The following is a 16,361-nucleotide window of genomic DNA, read 5'->3' as shown; positions in this document are numbered from 1 at the left end:
TGGTATGGTTTACTATTACATTAAACAATATTCATACTAAAAAGAGGCAGTGAGCACAAACGTGCTGCACATATTGTGCTTTGAAAATTATGTTCCAGTTAAAACTGCGCTAACCCCATATCTTATACTGTAACACATTAAAACGATTAACTTAGTTTTTTTTGTGTGCAAAGTAGAGCACCTAATCACCCCCACCCCATATTAATTTTGTGGAACTGAATGATTAAATTTTACAGAAGCTACTTGGGCAATAATTAAACCCAGGCCTTTCTTAGGATATGGCACGTACCTGGTTATTGAATGATGATACATGTAGATGATTAATTTATCATTGCCTTTAACTCGTGAATGAAAGATGCAGCACATGAAAGATAAAGCAGTGTCATTGATTTAGTAAAATAATCATTTTGGGGCAGTTGTGAGGAACAGGAAGTGTTAATCCATGAATTTGTGTTTTGGATCCCTTTACACTTCAGTCCTTACAGATATTGTGGGCAGTGCTGTAGAACAGAGTAAGCACCAATGCAGTTTCTGGTAGCTCCCAGGCTGATAGAAAATGAAAGAAAAATTCAATGTGTTGATATTGGCAACTACACTGCTAAAATTTGACACACAAGTCAATTTTTAAACAAAATCTGTCTATGCACCCTTGATTTAGCCAATCAGCCCTTGTTGTGATCTCAACAATGTTGATTGGCCAAAATGGGAACAGGACCACCAAATAAACTGATTTGGCACAAGAGCAGGTATCAACTGCTGGCTTAAAATGTCATTGGTCATAATTTGTGAGAAGTGATCTCTTGATTAACTCTTAGTTACTGTACCTACAACTGTTCCTACGTCAGTGGCCTTCAAAGGTTTGCAGTGGCGAGAAGTCACCAAAATTGTGCACAGGATTACAAGCCTATTTCACCTGAAGCACTGTTATTAAAAGAGAACTATTGTGAAAATGTAATTTTAATATAAGCTTCAGCAAACTGAAATAAGAAACTTTCTAAATACAATGTACTGTTTCTGAAATAATAAAGTACGTCTTCACTATTCCTCTCTCAGCATCTGTTTCTCTTCAGTCTTTCTTCATGCAGCTGTTGAATAAAGACTAGGCTCCAGTAGCGTTCCTAGAGGGGGGGCGGGGCCCTGGTGCGTGACGCGCAGCCAGGCCCCACCCCCCTCCGTACGGCCAAATTTTAGTGGCGCGCTTCCAGGGGGATTTCAGTGGCATGAGGCGCTGCTGGGGGGCCCTGAGGGTAGTTCCGCCACTGCTAGGCTCCTTTTGCCTAGAAGATGTATCATGTCTCTCTACATGCAGGATTTGTGTAAAATGCAGTTACTTTGTTAGATTTTGTTTGTGCTGGAATCAGTTATTTGAATGAGCTCTAATACATCTGATAGGAAAGGACCCCCCCATAAGATATATTGGATCTAATGGCCATATACGGGCAGATAAAGATGCCGATATCGGTCGTTTGGACCAATTTGACAGCTTATCTGCCCGTGTATGGGGGCTTCCGTCGGGTCTTCCCGATCGATATCTGGCCACGATATCGATCAGGATGGTTTGATTTTTGACCGAGAAATAGGACACACCGGCACAACATGGGTAATTCCAGCAGGTAAAACCTTGCTCGTTTATTGCGGATGCAACGTTTCGGGGCGTGACCCCTTTCTCAAGCTTGAGAAAGGGGTCACGCCCCGAAACGTTGCATCCGCAATAAACGAGCAAGGTTTTACCTGCTGGAATTACCCATGTTGTGCCGGTTTGTCCTATTTCTACGTTGTTTTTGAGGTTGCCCATTCCCTCTGGCATCGAGCACCTGGGAGTCGCTGAAGTCTGGACGGCCAGGGTGTGCGAGTGTAAGTCTTTCTTTTTGATTTTTGACCGACCCGTCGGAGCACCTTGGCGTATCGTAATTTGCTTGTTCGGCCATACAGCCGAACATTTGAATTACCCCCGATATAGCCATGCCGTTAGTGGCATATCGGGGAAAGATCCGCTCGTTTGGCGATGTCGCCAAACAAGCGGATCTTTGAGTCTATGGCCAGCTTAACTGTCAATGACTATCTGACACCCAACTCCTGCAAGACAGAATGAAGAGAAACAGATGCTGAGAGAGGGCTAGTGAAGATAAACTTCATTATTTCAGAAACGATGCAGAATATTTATTTGTTTGCAAAAGTTACAAAGTTTCTTATTTCAGTATGATGAAGCTTACAGTCATGAAAAAGTTTAATTGTTTGGAGTTTTGTTTATCATTGGCTGAGCTTTCAAAGTAGCAACTTCATTTTAATATATAGCATGCCTTATGGTTATGGTATTTCAGTTTATTGGATTAACAGAAAATATGCATTGTAACAAAATAAGACAGGTGCATAAATTTGGGCACCCCGACAGAGATATTACATCAATACTTAGTTGAGCCTCCTTTTGCAAATGTAACAGCCTCTAGACGCCTCTTATAGCCTTTGATGAATGTCTGGATGGCAGTATTTTTGACCATTCATCCATATAAAATCTCTTCAGTTCAGTTAAATTTGATGGCTGCCGAGCATGGACAGCCTGCTTCAAATCATCCCATAGATTTTCGATGATATTCAAGTCGGGGGACTGTGACGGCCATTCCAGAATATTGTACTTCTCCCTCTGCATAAATACCTTTGTAGATTTCGAAGTGTGTTTAGGGTCATTGTCTTGTTGGAATATCCAACCCCTGCGTAACTTCAACTTTGTGACTGGTGCTTGAACATTATCCTGAAGAATTTGATGATATTGGGTTGAATTCATCCGACCCTCAACTTTAACAAGAGCCCCAGTTCCTGAACTAGTCACACAGTCCCACAGCATGATGGAACCTCCACCAAATTTGACAGTAGGTAGCAGTTGTTTTTCTTTGAATGAGGTGTTCTTCTTCCACCATGCAAAACACTTTTTGTTATGACCAAATATCTCAAGTTTTGTCTCATCAGTCCAAAGAACTTTGATACAAAATGACTGTGGCTTGTCTAAATGAGCTTTTGCCTACAACAAGCGACTCTGTTTGTGGCGTGAGTGAAGAAAGGGCTTCTTTCTCCTCATCCTGCCATACAGATGTTCTTTGTGCAAATTGTGCTGAATTGTAGAACGATGTTACAGGTCTTGGGTTGTCTGTAACCATTCTTACAATCCTCCGCATATGCCGCTCCTGTATTTTTCTTGGGCTGCCAGACCTGGGTTTTACAGAAACTGTGCCTGTGGCCTTCCATTTCCTGATTACATTCCATACAGTTGAAACTCTGAGATAGCTTTTTGATAGCCTTCCCCAAAACCATGATACTGACAATGTTTGTTTTCAGATCTTTTGAGGATCCCACGCTGTCACTCTTCAGAGGAGAGCACAGAAGCACAACTTGCAATTGGCCGCTATAAATACCTTTTATCATAATTGGACACACCTACCTATGAAGTTCAAGGCTCAACGAGCTATTCCAACCAATTATGTGTTGCCAGTAATCAGTATTGAACAGTTACATGCATTCAAATTACCAAAATTAAAAGGGAATCCAAATTTTTGCACAGACAGTTTTGATTTCATTTCATACAACTGAATACTGCTTCACTAAAAAGGCTGAGAGGGGTTCCCAAACTTTTTCATATGACTGTAGATTAAATTTTTATTTTTGCGATAGTTCCCCTTTAACCTATTTACCTGCCAAATCTCATGTTAGCCAAATAAAGATAGCTCAGTGGGTTAAGGTGTAGCAAAAAGGAGTATCAAGCTAGGAATGGACAACTTACTATTTGGCTTGGAAATGAGTGAGCTTCTTTATATCGGATGTGATAATTTATGGGATTTATCTGCTCTTCCCACAGCAGCTAGTTGAACAAGTCAAGCAGTGTGCGAGCAGCCATTCTATGTCATATGATGTGCTTTGGCCTTGAGTCTAGTTTTTGTAAACCAAGTTTTATATTGTAATACCACTTTTAAAGTAGATAAACCTTGCGTTGAAAAGACATACAAATACAGTAACATGTGACTGTAAGTGTTAACACTTATATATGCTAGGGAAACAATGCAGCCAGGGGATCTGTGCCAATGAGGCCAGTTGAGAAACTCCCATCAGTTACCAGGGGTGGAAAAAAGCCACACCTTTAAGAGCTGAATTTCCAGTTTGATAACTGAAAATTTGTCTCTTCTAGAGTAGAGAACACAATTGCTCTCCCTGCACTAACATCCTGAACCCTCGTGGACCCCCCCCTGGACCCCTTGTTAAGGTGAGTGTGGGGGGTAGGGGGGCTGAAGTGAACGCCATCTCAGGGCAGTGGAGGTGTAAGAATCGCCCCTGAATGCAACAGCAATATTTTCATGCATTCATTTTTAAACACGTAATTGCATTTTAAAAAGTGTGCTTTAGTGGCCCTGTAAAAAGATCTTGGAAAAACAGGCTAACGATTTTAATAAGCTTTTTGGATTACTTGAGAGTGCACATTCTGATTTAGATTATTATTCTTTAATACTTTCTTGTTTATTCCTTTCCTGCATTAACACTTGAAATAAATACAAGATTACTGCATTTGGCCCTGGATTATCAGATTGATCAAACAATGTTTTATTTTGTCTTTTATGCCCTTCCAAAATGCCCTTCCAAAATCGTTCTTTTTTCATTGGATCCTTAATACAAAGTAGTAGCAAAGTACAGTATGCTTCTGTTGTATCCAGTTTGTGAACGCACGTAAATCCACTGGTTACTTTTAATATTTATTGCATTTTCCAAGAATTTAGCACAGTGGTTTGTTGGATAGGATTTCTATATCTGCAGATAGTATATAGGGAATAAAGGTTTGTTTGCCTGCCATTATCCTACTCTAGGACAATGCAGTGAGCCTGTTACTTATAAATAAAGCTTTTTTTTTTTACAGATAGGGTTGCCACCCGGCCAGTATTTTACCAGCCTAGCCGGTAGAACACCTACCAAGGCCGGGGCTGGTATTACAAATTTACCTGCAATGTAGTTGCCTGTAATTTGTAATACCCTTAAGAAAAAGCCCTTGCCCCACCCCCAATTTGCTCCGTATTTACCTTTTTTTTAGGCTTCTGGCCATCACGCGTGTTGCTCCACCCCCTTTTGCATCACAGACCGCCCCCTTTTGTTCCTGCCCCTCCACCGGCTGGTACATTTTTTAGAAAAGGTGGCAACTCTATGCGCAAACCATCACAACATGATGGCTTATAGTTAAGATGCCACATTCACCATATACCTATGAAATATTGTACATGGGACCTGTTATATAGAATGCTTGTGATAAAGGGATCTTTCTATAATTTGGAACTCTTTACCTTAAGTCTACTAAGTGAGTTAAACATTAGAACTTCAGTAGGATTGTTTTGCTTTCTTAGTTGGGATCACGTACAATGTACTGTTTTATTAATATGGAGAAAAAGGAAATAACGTATAACATTTTTAATTATTTCATTAAAATGGAGTAGGAGATGGTCCTCTTGTAATTCAAAACTTTGATGAAAACATTCCCCTTAATCTTTTGCTATGTATGTCTTTTAGTTTATGGCAAATGGGAAGATTAATAGCTGCTACTTGTAGCTAATTAGACATTGGTTTATTCTTTTCCTTGGGCCATTACAGATCATATGCCTTGCATAAAACAATGAAACAGTATTTCTGGCCAGCTACATGTAGCCGATACCTAAATAAATCTCATATATGTCTTTCGCCACCTTGTGTTTTGAGCTGACAATAGTAGGTACAATGCAACTTTCATGAGAACAATTCAGTATCTGTTTAAACAATTCTTTATTTTTTTTTTAAAAAAAAAGATTATGTATGCTATTTTACATGTTTTTTTAATAACAAGTAACAAGAAGCGTTATACTTGAAGTAGTTGTTGCTTTGTATAAACCTAGCACACATTGTGCGGTGAAAAGCATACAGGGCAAGTCAACCCTCAGAATAGTAATTTGCCTCATAAAAGGATACAATTCTAGGCAACTTTGCAATATACATTCATTACACATTTTCTATGTTTTTTAGGTTATTTTTTATATGGTATTGCTATTGAAAGTAGTGTTTGTCTGCCCCTTTCTATTCTCTGCACTGGTGGCTCGACTGTTGAAACTATGTAAGACAAGCCAGCTGATTAACAGACCTGTCTTTGCTGGGGAACTAAGACTTTTGCAACATTGTTTAAAAAGTAACAACCAGGTCCTTAAAAAAAAAAAGTAACAACTGCTTTCAATAGCAATTGTTTTTACAAAAAACTAAAAGCGCTGAAAATGTTTAATAAATGTATATTGGAAAATTGCTTATATGTTTTCTTTTATTAGGCACATTTTTATTTTGGGGTTGACTTTTTTTTGTTTCGCAATAATGTGCATATGCTTTTTTCACATACCTTCTGTTTCCTAAGCAAAACACTAAAGTATAAACTAAATGTCTCAAGATGATGGTCATACAGGTATGGGACCTGTTATCCAGAATGCTGGGGGCCTGGGGTTTTCTGGATAAAGGATCTTTCCATAATTTGGATCTTCATCATTTTAAAATTAAATAAATATAGGGTGGTCAGTACAGGTATGGGACCTATTATCCAGAATGCTCAGGACCTGGGGTTTTCTGGGTTAACAGTTCTTTTTGTAATTTGGATCTACTAGAAAATCATTAAATCATTAAATACACAAAAAGATAAGAACAAGGTACACTCCAATTAATGCTTCTGCACAAAAACTCCAATTCTTTATTAAGGTGAGATCCCAGCAAACGTTTCAGGGCCAGACCCCTTCATCATGTGCTCTTACAAAGTATTTAGAGGAAAGGTACTTAAAGGGGAGAATAACCAGATGCCAAACTCATGTGATCAGAATAATGACATCATAACAATGAATGACCATCCCAATAGCTATTACAGAACATTAAAATGTTGATAGTCCTTTAAAATGTTGTTTAATAGTCACAATCCCATTATTACAAGGTGAGACATGTTCTATCAATATCATTTCATATTATTTTGTTTAATTGTTTTGCTGTGGTTGATCTACTGAAGACAGTAGAATAGCTGATATATTTGACATTCCTTTATCGTCATTCATTAACTGATATTCACTGATTATCTCTTTCTTCTGCAAGAGTCTCCAAAGCTATAGCATACAGTATTTCCTTAACTATGCCTTTTCAGGTGGTGTCTTCTTCATCCAGGAAGGCTTTGTATTGCAGCACCTGGCTGCCCTCTGCGAGTGGACCTTTATTATCAACATTCTCATCTTCTATGGGACGTTTTCCTTTGAATTTGGGGCGATATCAACAGATACTTTCCTGGTGCTTCTCAAAGCGAGCAGAGCCCCAAAAAGCTATAAGGCAGGAACCAGCACCCCTGCTACACCTCATGCTCACAGTACCTCTGAGAACATGGCCATGATTTGAAAACACTGGACAGTTTGTCATGTATGAACATAATAGGAAAATTCCTCTTTTGGTCCTTAAGGAGACAGACCAATTTACTTTGCATTGTGGACAATGAGAAGGGCTAGTCACATGACCAAAAAAAACCCAAATATATATATAAGTAATTGTTTAGTAAACAAATTCACAATTTTGATATGTACTATGTAGTAGTTGAGACGTTATAATGAAAAGATTTATATATAGGGCATTAATGCATCAGCCATATACATTTTTGTATATTTTGATATAGTATATTTCTATGATAAAATTAGCCTAGAACATGGTCACATTAACCTTTAGTCTGGCTGTTACTGAATTACAGTCGCCACAGGATGGCAGTAGATTCAGCAACTACCAAGAGGCCTGACTTCCATTCTCTTGGATAAAAGACCAATAGGCCTACGTCATTTCGTGTATATTGTGCAGATTATATATATATATATATATTACCTGAAGCCTTATCTAAATCTTTGGTTGAAATGTTTTTGTTTTGTTTTTTGCTTTATTGTTATGGTACAAGCGCAGAGAATAAGGACATTTCGATTGTTATTTTCAAGGATTCCTAAATCACCTAGGTGGCCTTATATGTAACAGTGATCAGCCATCGATTGCCTGATGGTGGGCCCAGGGGAGATATTTGCCTATGCCCATAATTAATAAGAATTGTAGATCTTCCTGCTAGTTGTGTCTGCTCACGTCTAAATTCTAGTATCCCTCTGAAAAGCACACAGTTCTGCTTAGAGGAGAACTAAAGTCTAATAAAGGATTAGGTTAGCAATGCTGCACATTATGTTTTGGGGTTCTGCTACAGCTACATGGGCTCAGTCTATATATAAACATAGGCATAGAATCAGCCCCTTCGATTGTAACTATGCTCTTCTGTGTCTGCTCCCACAGTCCATGTGTCTACCTGGGTCCGAACCCTTGGAGTGGATTTCAGCACAAAATGCATACGCTACACTGAAATCTGCTTCATGTGTGCACCCAGGCCAACAGACACAGGAGAAAGTAAATGCCTGCGGATTGTCTCATTTTCAGCCTGTGTTTAAATGCAGGCCGAGTGTTGGCCCCTTGTGGCATTAGCCCTATAGCAGCGAAGATCTGTATCTTTGGAGACGACTCCTTAGATCCCCATCTTCTTTTCTGTTGATTCAAACCACATGCTCTGTGCTGCTGTTACTTACCTAAGCTTAGGGACCGACCCACAATATACAGAATATATAAAATATAAAAGCCACAATACAAGGCTGATTAGTCAATTATTCAGATTCTCATTACATGGCAGCTTACAAACCAGCACAATTTGCATCCAAATTTAATAATCAGCCTTGTAGCCTCAGCTTCTATAACGTGAACCTCATTTTCTGCTTCATGATTTGCACCAACCCCTAAGATTAGTTTCCCAGCTGCCAAGACCACACTGATCATGAGTGTCACTGACTCTTTGAAGGCCTTGATCATTATTGTTATAGAGATAATGAAACTTTACACTGGTAGGAAGTTCAGTACAGGTATGGGACCTGCTATCCAGAATGCTTGGGACCTGGTGTTTTCCGGATAATGGATCTTTCTGTAATTTGGATCTTCACACCTTAAGTCTACTAGAGAATCATGTAAGCATTAATTAAACCCAGTAGGGTTAGTTTAGTTTGGATCACGTTCAAGGTACTGTTTTATTATTACAGTTAAAAAGGTTATTTTTAAAAAATTCGAAGTATTTGGATAAAATGGGAGACAGCCATCCCATAATTTGGAGCTTTCTGGATAACAGGTTTCCGGATAATGGATCCCGGATAATGGATCCCATATCTGTATATATGGCATTTCTACCCATATTTGTTTTTAGGCTTTAGTTCTCCTTAACGTGTGTTGCAGGCACACCTGAAAGAATAAGGCTGAAGACACTTTTTTCAGCCTAAAACACTCAATGAGCCTGAAAAACGTCAGTACTGGTGCTGCCAGGCATTATTCCTTCAAGTCAACTGGAGTCAGTAGCGGCGTTATGGTACCCTGTGTGCCATAGCATTAAGGCTGTATTTGCAGCCCTGTGATTGGCTGTCATTACAGTGCTTTGCAGTTTCATACCATGTGTAAAATCTTTAACGGTTATTGAGGTCCAGAAATGATTTTCTGTTTTTAGTTTTTAAATTTGCATTCAAAAGTATTGCCAGCAGTTCGCGATTTATTAAAGTAGGTTTGCAAGTGCTGATCTGTAAGACTCAGAGTATCTGATACTGTCTTCTATGCTTTGTACACCTTAATAATAGACCTCTCTAATCCAGGGGTAGAAATTTAAAAGTTCATTTATTAAAGGGGAACCATCTATAGTAGAAAAAAATCGAACCTGTCATAAATAGTTTTTCCTTATTTCTTATTGTTGTTTATGTATTAATTATATATTTCTGTGTTCTTCAACCCAACATTTTCTTTTCCTAGCTGCTATCTACACACCATGTACAGTTGCTATTATCCCCTGACAGATTCCACCTGGTTTAATTGGCTGATTCCAGCACCACTCAGCTTTTTGCAATGCACTGCCAACATGATGTTAGGTTGACACTAACAAACCCTTTATATGTCAAAAAACCCTAAGAAAGATTAAAAAAACCCCTATTTTTGAAAAAGAATTATAAAGCATCCACATCAAAGTTTAACGGTTTTCTTTGCAGCTCCCAGCATTCCACTGGGTAGGAGACACTAAGGAGCAGATTCACTAAGGGTCGAATTTCGAAGTTAAAAATACTTCGAAATTCGACCCTCGAATTGAAATCCTTCGACTTCGAATATCGAAGTCGAAGGATTTAGCGCTAAACGTTCGTTCGATCGATCGAAGGATTTTTCGTTCGATCGAACTATTAAATCCTTCGAATCGAACGATTCGAAGGATTTTAATCCAACGATCGAAGGAAAATCCTTCGATCAAAAAAAGTTTAGCAAGCCTATGGGGACCTTCCCCATAGGCTAACATTGACTTCGGTAGGTTTTATCTGCCGAAGTAGGGGGTCGAAGTTTTTTTTAAAGGGAAAGTACTTCGACTATCGAATGGTCGAATAGTCGAACGATTTTTCGTTCGATTCGTTCGATTTCGTTCGTATTTGAACGAATTTAACCAATTCGATGGTCGAAGTACCCAAAAAATACTTCGAAATTCGAATTTTTTTCATTCGAATCCTTCACTCGAGCTTAGTGAATCGGCCCCTTAGAGCCGTTTCATATTATTCGCCAATAGTTGTACTGCCGAATGCAGCCTTGCTATGCTGCTGTAGTTTATCCGTTAATTAATACAGCTAATTACACTTTGCAGTATCAACTGGGCACTGTACCTGTATAATTCTGGTTAAGCTTGAACTACTGGCCACTTTATTTTTGTGATTGAACCAAATATTTGATATTTTTCGATTTACCAAAGATGATTGTATTCTCATTGTTCAGTGTTTTTGTCTTTGCCTTCTTTTTGATCTCAATGATGAAAGTAAAGAATATAACCATTGCCAAAACATCTATTTTTCCATATGGAGAGCAGAAATCACAAAGTGGGACTGATATGTAATGCTCTTTTCCATTGCTGTTTCTTGTTTTACGTGTTTCCAACTTGGCTTCTTTTTTATGTTGACAGTTATTGTGACAGCGGGTGCAAGACCGCGAAACCAGCACAGTATTTTGGCTACATTATGTACTACCCACATTAAAATATTCAGTATGTTATAATAAATGCAAAGCACTCAGGCATTTAAGAACTTGTGTGTTTGTGTTGTCTTGGCTTTTACATTAATTATCTTCTCATTTCTGTCCGGATCACTGAAAAGTTTTTTCTACCTGATGTGACCGGTTATCTGTTTGTTAAATTGCTATACAGTATATGGGCAATTAATGAACTGTATGTGAGAAATCTGCTCATGGCCCCTTTTGTTTCTTCATACCCACCCAAGTGGAAATCCAACCAGTTTGCATGGTATCTAGGTATGGGTTAATATCTTTCAGCCAACACAGATGTTTTTCGTTTTGTACAATTTTATTATATCATCTGGCTGTGCATAGAAAATCTGCGAATACAAGACAAGGTACTACAAGTATGGGACCTGTTATCCAGAATGCTCAGGACCTGGGGTTTTCTGGATAAGGGATCATCCATAATATGGGTCTTCATACCTTAAGTTTAATATAAAATCATGTAAACATTAAATAACACCAATAGGCTGGTTTTGCTTCCAGTAAGGATTAATTGTATCTTAGTTGAGATCAAGTACAAGCTACTGTTAAATTATTACAGAGAAAAAGGAAATCATTTTTAAATAGTTGGATTATTTGGATGAAATTGTGTCTATCAGAGCTTTCTGGATAACGGGTTTCCGGATAACTGATCCCATATTTGTACTATAATTACTGGAAAGATTTATTTTGTTTAAATTTTAAAGGAAATGTGTCAAATGCATGGATGATCAGCTTTTAGATTGCAGAATAGAATGCTTCTGAAGCATCATATGTCCTGAATGGCATGTGAGTGTGACATACCCAGCCTGGGTTTAAGGGTTGCATTTGGTTTTCAGATCCACTTTACATTATTACTTCTGTCTACTCCAAACCTGATTTGCTTTCAGCATCACAGTGATACATAAATGTTGTACTGCTGAATTCCTTCCTCTGTGTCCCTAATACTGCTCTGAATGCAGAGCAACCCATATTATTGAAAACAAATGTTCTGTTCTGTCATCTCAGCTGACTTTTCTCAATAGACAATCATTGTGTCAATTCCTGGCTGCATATGTTAATCATGGGACTTTGTTATTGATGAATATTCTTTTCCTAGCAGGGGCATAAAGACAAACAACAGACCTGTTCGTTTCTGGGTGCCGCTAAATATACGCAAAGCTTGGGGTCCCAACAAATAAGTAATTTATATATATGTGTGTGTTAGAACATCTTATGCTATTTTTCTTACACGTTCTTCTGTATTATTGGAGCTGCTTTCTTGCTTTGAAAACGATTTTATTTTACCCCTTCTATTAAAATCACCAAGAAAAGGTTTGTACTGAATATTATTGTATAATGTAATATATGGGGTTATTTATCAAAGGTCGAATTTTAGAGTTATGTGAGCTTTTTTCCTTGACTGTACTCGAATGGTTTCTTATTTAAGAAAAAAGTTTGGGATTAACAACCAGAAAACTGAAATTGATTGAGTTTTCAGTGAAAAAAACCCGCTTTGAATCTCTCAAATTGATTGAGTCTTTGAGTGAAACCCACTGAAAAAACTCAAACATCATGAAGGCTATTAATATCTTCAAATGGTTTAAGGGATCTCTGCCACTGACTCCTACATGACCTTCACTGGATTTTATATGGTGTATTTTTGGATTCAAGCTATTTCCAGGGTCAGTGTATAATAATCTTGAAAAAATGTGGGTTTTGTTTTTTTTTGCTATATCAGCAAGTGCATGACAGCAATATCTATATATTTACTTCAGTGGTTGCCAAACTGTTGGAGTACACCCCCCCCCCCCAGGGGAGCCTGAAGCAGTGAATGGTGGCCCAGCCTGGATGACATTTAGGATGAGATATGGAGAGAATGCACTTCTACATGGATCAGTGCTTGAATAAATGTATGAATGTGTCAGTGTGGAATCCCCACAGACAGGTGACCACTGATCAGGATGGTTAGACATTGCTAAAATGGGCAAAAGTACCAACTTACTTTTAAACGTGTGCAGTGCTGGATTTTAAATAGATTCGGTCATGTAAACTTTTTTTTTTTCAAAACGCATCAGTTAATATTCTGCACTGAACTGAAATCCATTTCTCAAAAGAGCCAACAGATTAGACATATTGTCAGTTTCCCAGCTGCCCCCAGTCATGTGACTTGTGCTCTAATAAACTTCAGTCACTCTTTACTGCTGTACTGCAAGTTATATCATTCCCTCCCATTCCCCCAGCAGCCTAACAACAGAACAATGGGAAGGTAACCAGATAGCGGCTCCCTAACACAAGATAACTGCTACCTGTAAACTCAATAGTAAAATCCAGGTCCCACTGTGGCACATTCAGTTATATTCAGTTGGAGAAACAACAGCCTGCCTGAAAGCAGTTCCATCCTAAAGTTCTGGCTCTTTCTGAAAGCACATGACCAGGCAAAATGACCTGAGATGGCTGCCTACACACCAGTATTATAACTAAAACAATACACTTGCTGGTTTAGGAATAGCATTTCATATTGTAGACTGAATAATTTGCAGTGTAATTTAGAAATAAAAATTACATCCTAAAAATCATGACAGAATCCCTTTAACCTGATGCGCCCCTAGGCCACTAACACCACTGCCCCACCCCCTCCCCAAACACTAACCCACTGTGTGCACACCCGACCCACTTGCTCCCTCCCACAGACACCCTGACACATTTGTAGGCACTCCCCTCGTGTGCACATTCCAACCCACTCGCACACATGTCCCCTGTCCTCGCACAGCCCCATGCCCTTGCACTGCCATTACCTGTTCCCTGCTGCTGCTCCAGAGTCCCTAGTTAAAATGCGGCCAGTAGGTCGACATGCTGCCCCCAGATCCTCCCTAGGCCCGGGCCTGCCCACAAATCCAGGCAGGGCCGGGCCAAGACAGCCGGGCGCCCAAGGCAACCCGGCAGCCCTCTTCGCCCCCTTGCGCGCCGGACTTCGAGTGCGCATGCGCGTGCGGCCAGAAATGCGCATGCACGCACAGCCGGAAGTGCGCATGCGTGCACATCAGAAACTGCGTGTGTAAGGAACTGTGGCATAAACTGCGCATGCCGGAAATATTTTAATTCGTGAAGGGGGAAGAGAGCGCCGGTGGGAGAGAAAGGGTCCGGACAAGGGGTAGGCTGTAGAAAGAGGTACGTTCTTGGTGCCCCCACTTGATTGTGCCCTAGGCACGTGCCTCTTCTGCCTACCCCTAGTTCCGGCCCTGAATCCAGGCCTGAACATGTGTTTGCCATCTACTACTCATACCTTTACCCACCGTTAAAACCATTAAAGCGGACCTGTCCCCCAGACATAAAAATAATCCTTTTCAAATTAAACATGAAACCCAAATTCTTTTTGTTATTAAAACATCCGTTCCAGTTATAAACAATTCTAAAAGTCTCAGCTGTCACTCATATAGTACCTGCCCCTCCTCTATGCCTTAGCACTCCCCACATTCCCCTGTCCTCTGAACCAGCTAATTGTGAAGCCAGTGCATAAGACATGCCAAGAGTTGAGCCTTCTTTTGCAAATGTAACAGCCTCTAGACGCCTCCTATAGCCTTTGATGAGTGTCTGAATTGCTGTATTTTTAACCATTCATCCATACAAAATCTCTCCAGTTCAGTTAAATTTAATGGCTGCCAAGCATGGACAGCCTGCTTCAATGATATTCAAGTCGGGGGACTGTGACGGGCATTCAAGAATATTGTACTTCTCCCTCTGCATAAATACCTTTGTAGATTTAGAAGTGTGTTTAGGGTCATTTGTCTTGTTGGAATATCCAACCCCTGTGTAACTTTAACTTTGTTACTAATGCTTGAACATTATCCTGAAGAATTTGTTGATATTGGGTTGAATTCATCCAACCCTATACTTTAACAAGTGCCTGAACTAGCCACACAGTCCCACAGCAAGATGAAACCTCCATCAAATTTGACAGTAGGTAGCAGGTGATTTTTATGGAATGCAGTGTTCTTCTTCCACCATGCAAAGCACTGTTTTTTGTTATGACCAAATAACAAAATTTTTGTCTCATCAGTCCAAAGCACTTTGTTCCAAAATTATTGTGGCTTGTCTTTGTTTGCATACAACAATCAATTCTGTTTGTGGTGTGAGTGCAGAAAGGGCTTCTTTCTCATCACCCTGCCATACAGATGTTTTTGTGCAAATTGCGCTGAATTGTAGAATGATGTACAGATACATAATCTGCAGCAAGGTGTTCTTGCAGGTATTTGGAGGTGATCTTTGGGTTGTCTGTAACCATTCTCACAATCCTCCGCTTATGCCGCTCCTGTATTTTTCTTGGCATGCCAGACCTGGGTTTTACAGCAACTGTGCCTGTGGCCTTCCATTTCCTGATTCCATACCCTACAGTTGAAACTGAACGTTTAAAGCTTTTCGTAGCCTTTCCCTTAACCATGATACTGAACAATGTTTGTTTTCAGATCTTGGTTTAGGGAAAGGCTTCACAAAGGATCCCATGCTGTCACCCTTCAGAGGAGAGTCAAACAGAAGCACAACTTGCAATCGGCCACCTTAAATACATTTTATCATGATTGGACACACCTGCCTATGAAGTTCAAGGCTTAACAAGCTAATCCAACAAATTTGGTGTTGCCAGTAATCAGTATTGAACAGTTACATGCATTCAAATTAGCAAAATTACAAGGGTACCCAGATTTTTGCACAGCCAGTTTTTCACATTTGATTGAATTCCATACAACTGAATACAGCTTCACTAAAAAAATCTTTGTTTAGAAAACACCCCAGTACTCAGATGTTCCTGGGAAATGAAAGACATACCACTGTTATCTTTTATGTTGACAGTGGAGTAAATTATTATGCAGGCCGAGAGGGCTTCCCAAACTATTTCATATGACTGTACATGATATACTGATGTACATGATGATGTACATGATGTATAGTCTCTAAAGATCAGACATCCCAGTCTACTGGGTTAAAAATAGAAAAAAAATGCTTTTTAGAAGCTAAACTGCCCTTTTTGTAATTCACTTTAGGATTAAAATGTTTGGTAACACGCACCCTTCAATGCATATTGTCTTTCAAGCAAGAATAGTAATATGTATTCTTACACTGCCTCCTGTTGGTAAAAGACCAAACTACAACTCGTACAACACATTGCTGCAGAAATCCGCCCAGCACCTATCTGTCAGCGAGTTTTATTAGCAGAACCATATGTAGGGTTCTAACATTGTTATGAATTG

At 39.4% G+C, this 16,361-nt stretch overlaps 1 protein-coding gene across 3 annotated transcripts in view; it reads left to right on the top strand.

Moving 5' to 3' along the window:
- LOC108696244 (transmembrane protein 150A) overlaps window positions 1-7,874 on the top strand; it is a 100,789-nt gene extending 92,915 nt beyond the window's left edge. For all 3 annotated transcript variants that reach the window (XM_041568836.1, XM_018225408.2, XM_041568837.1), the window contains exon 7: window positions 7,163-7,874. In XM_041568836.1, the coding sequence (XP_041424770.1) occupies window positions 7,163-7,407 (245 nt within the window). In that variant the 3' untranslated portion in view covers window positions 7,408-7,874. The remainder of the gene's footprint in view (window positions 1-7,162) is intronic.
- Window positions 7,875-16,361: the final 8,487 nt, after the last annotated feature.

Source organism: Xenopus laevis, chromosome 7L (assembly GCF_017654675.1).
Source record: "Xenopus laevis strain J_2021 chromosome 7L, Xenopus_laevis_v10.1, whole genome shotgun sequence".
NCBI classification, from domain to species: Eukaryota; Metazoa; Chordata; class Amphibia; order Anura; family Pipidae; genus Xenopus; species Xenopus laevis.
This window is presented reverse-complemented; position numbering and strand designations above follow the sequence as displayed.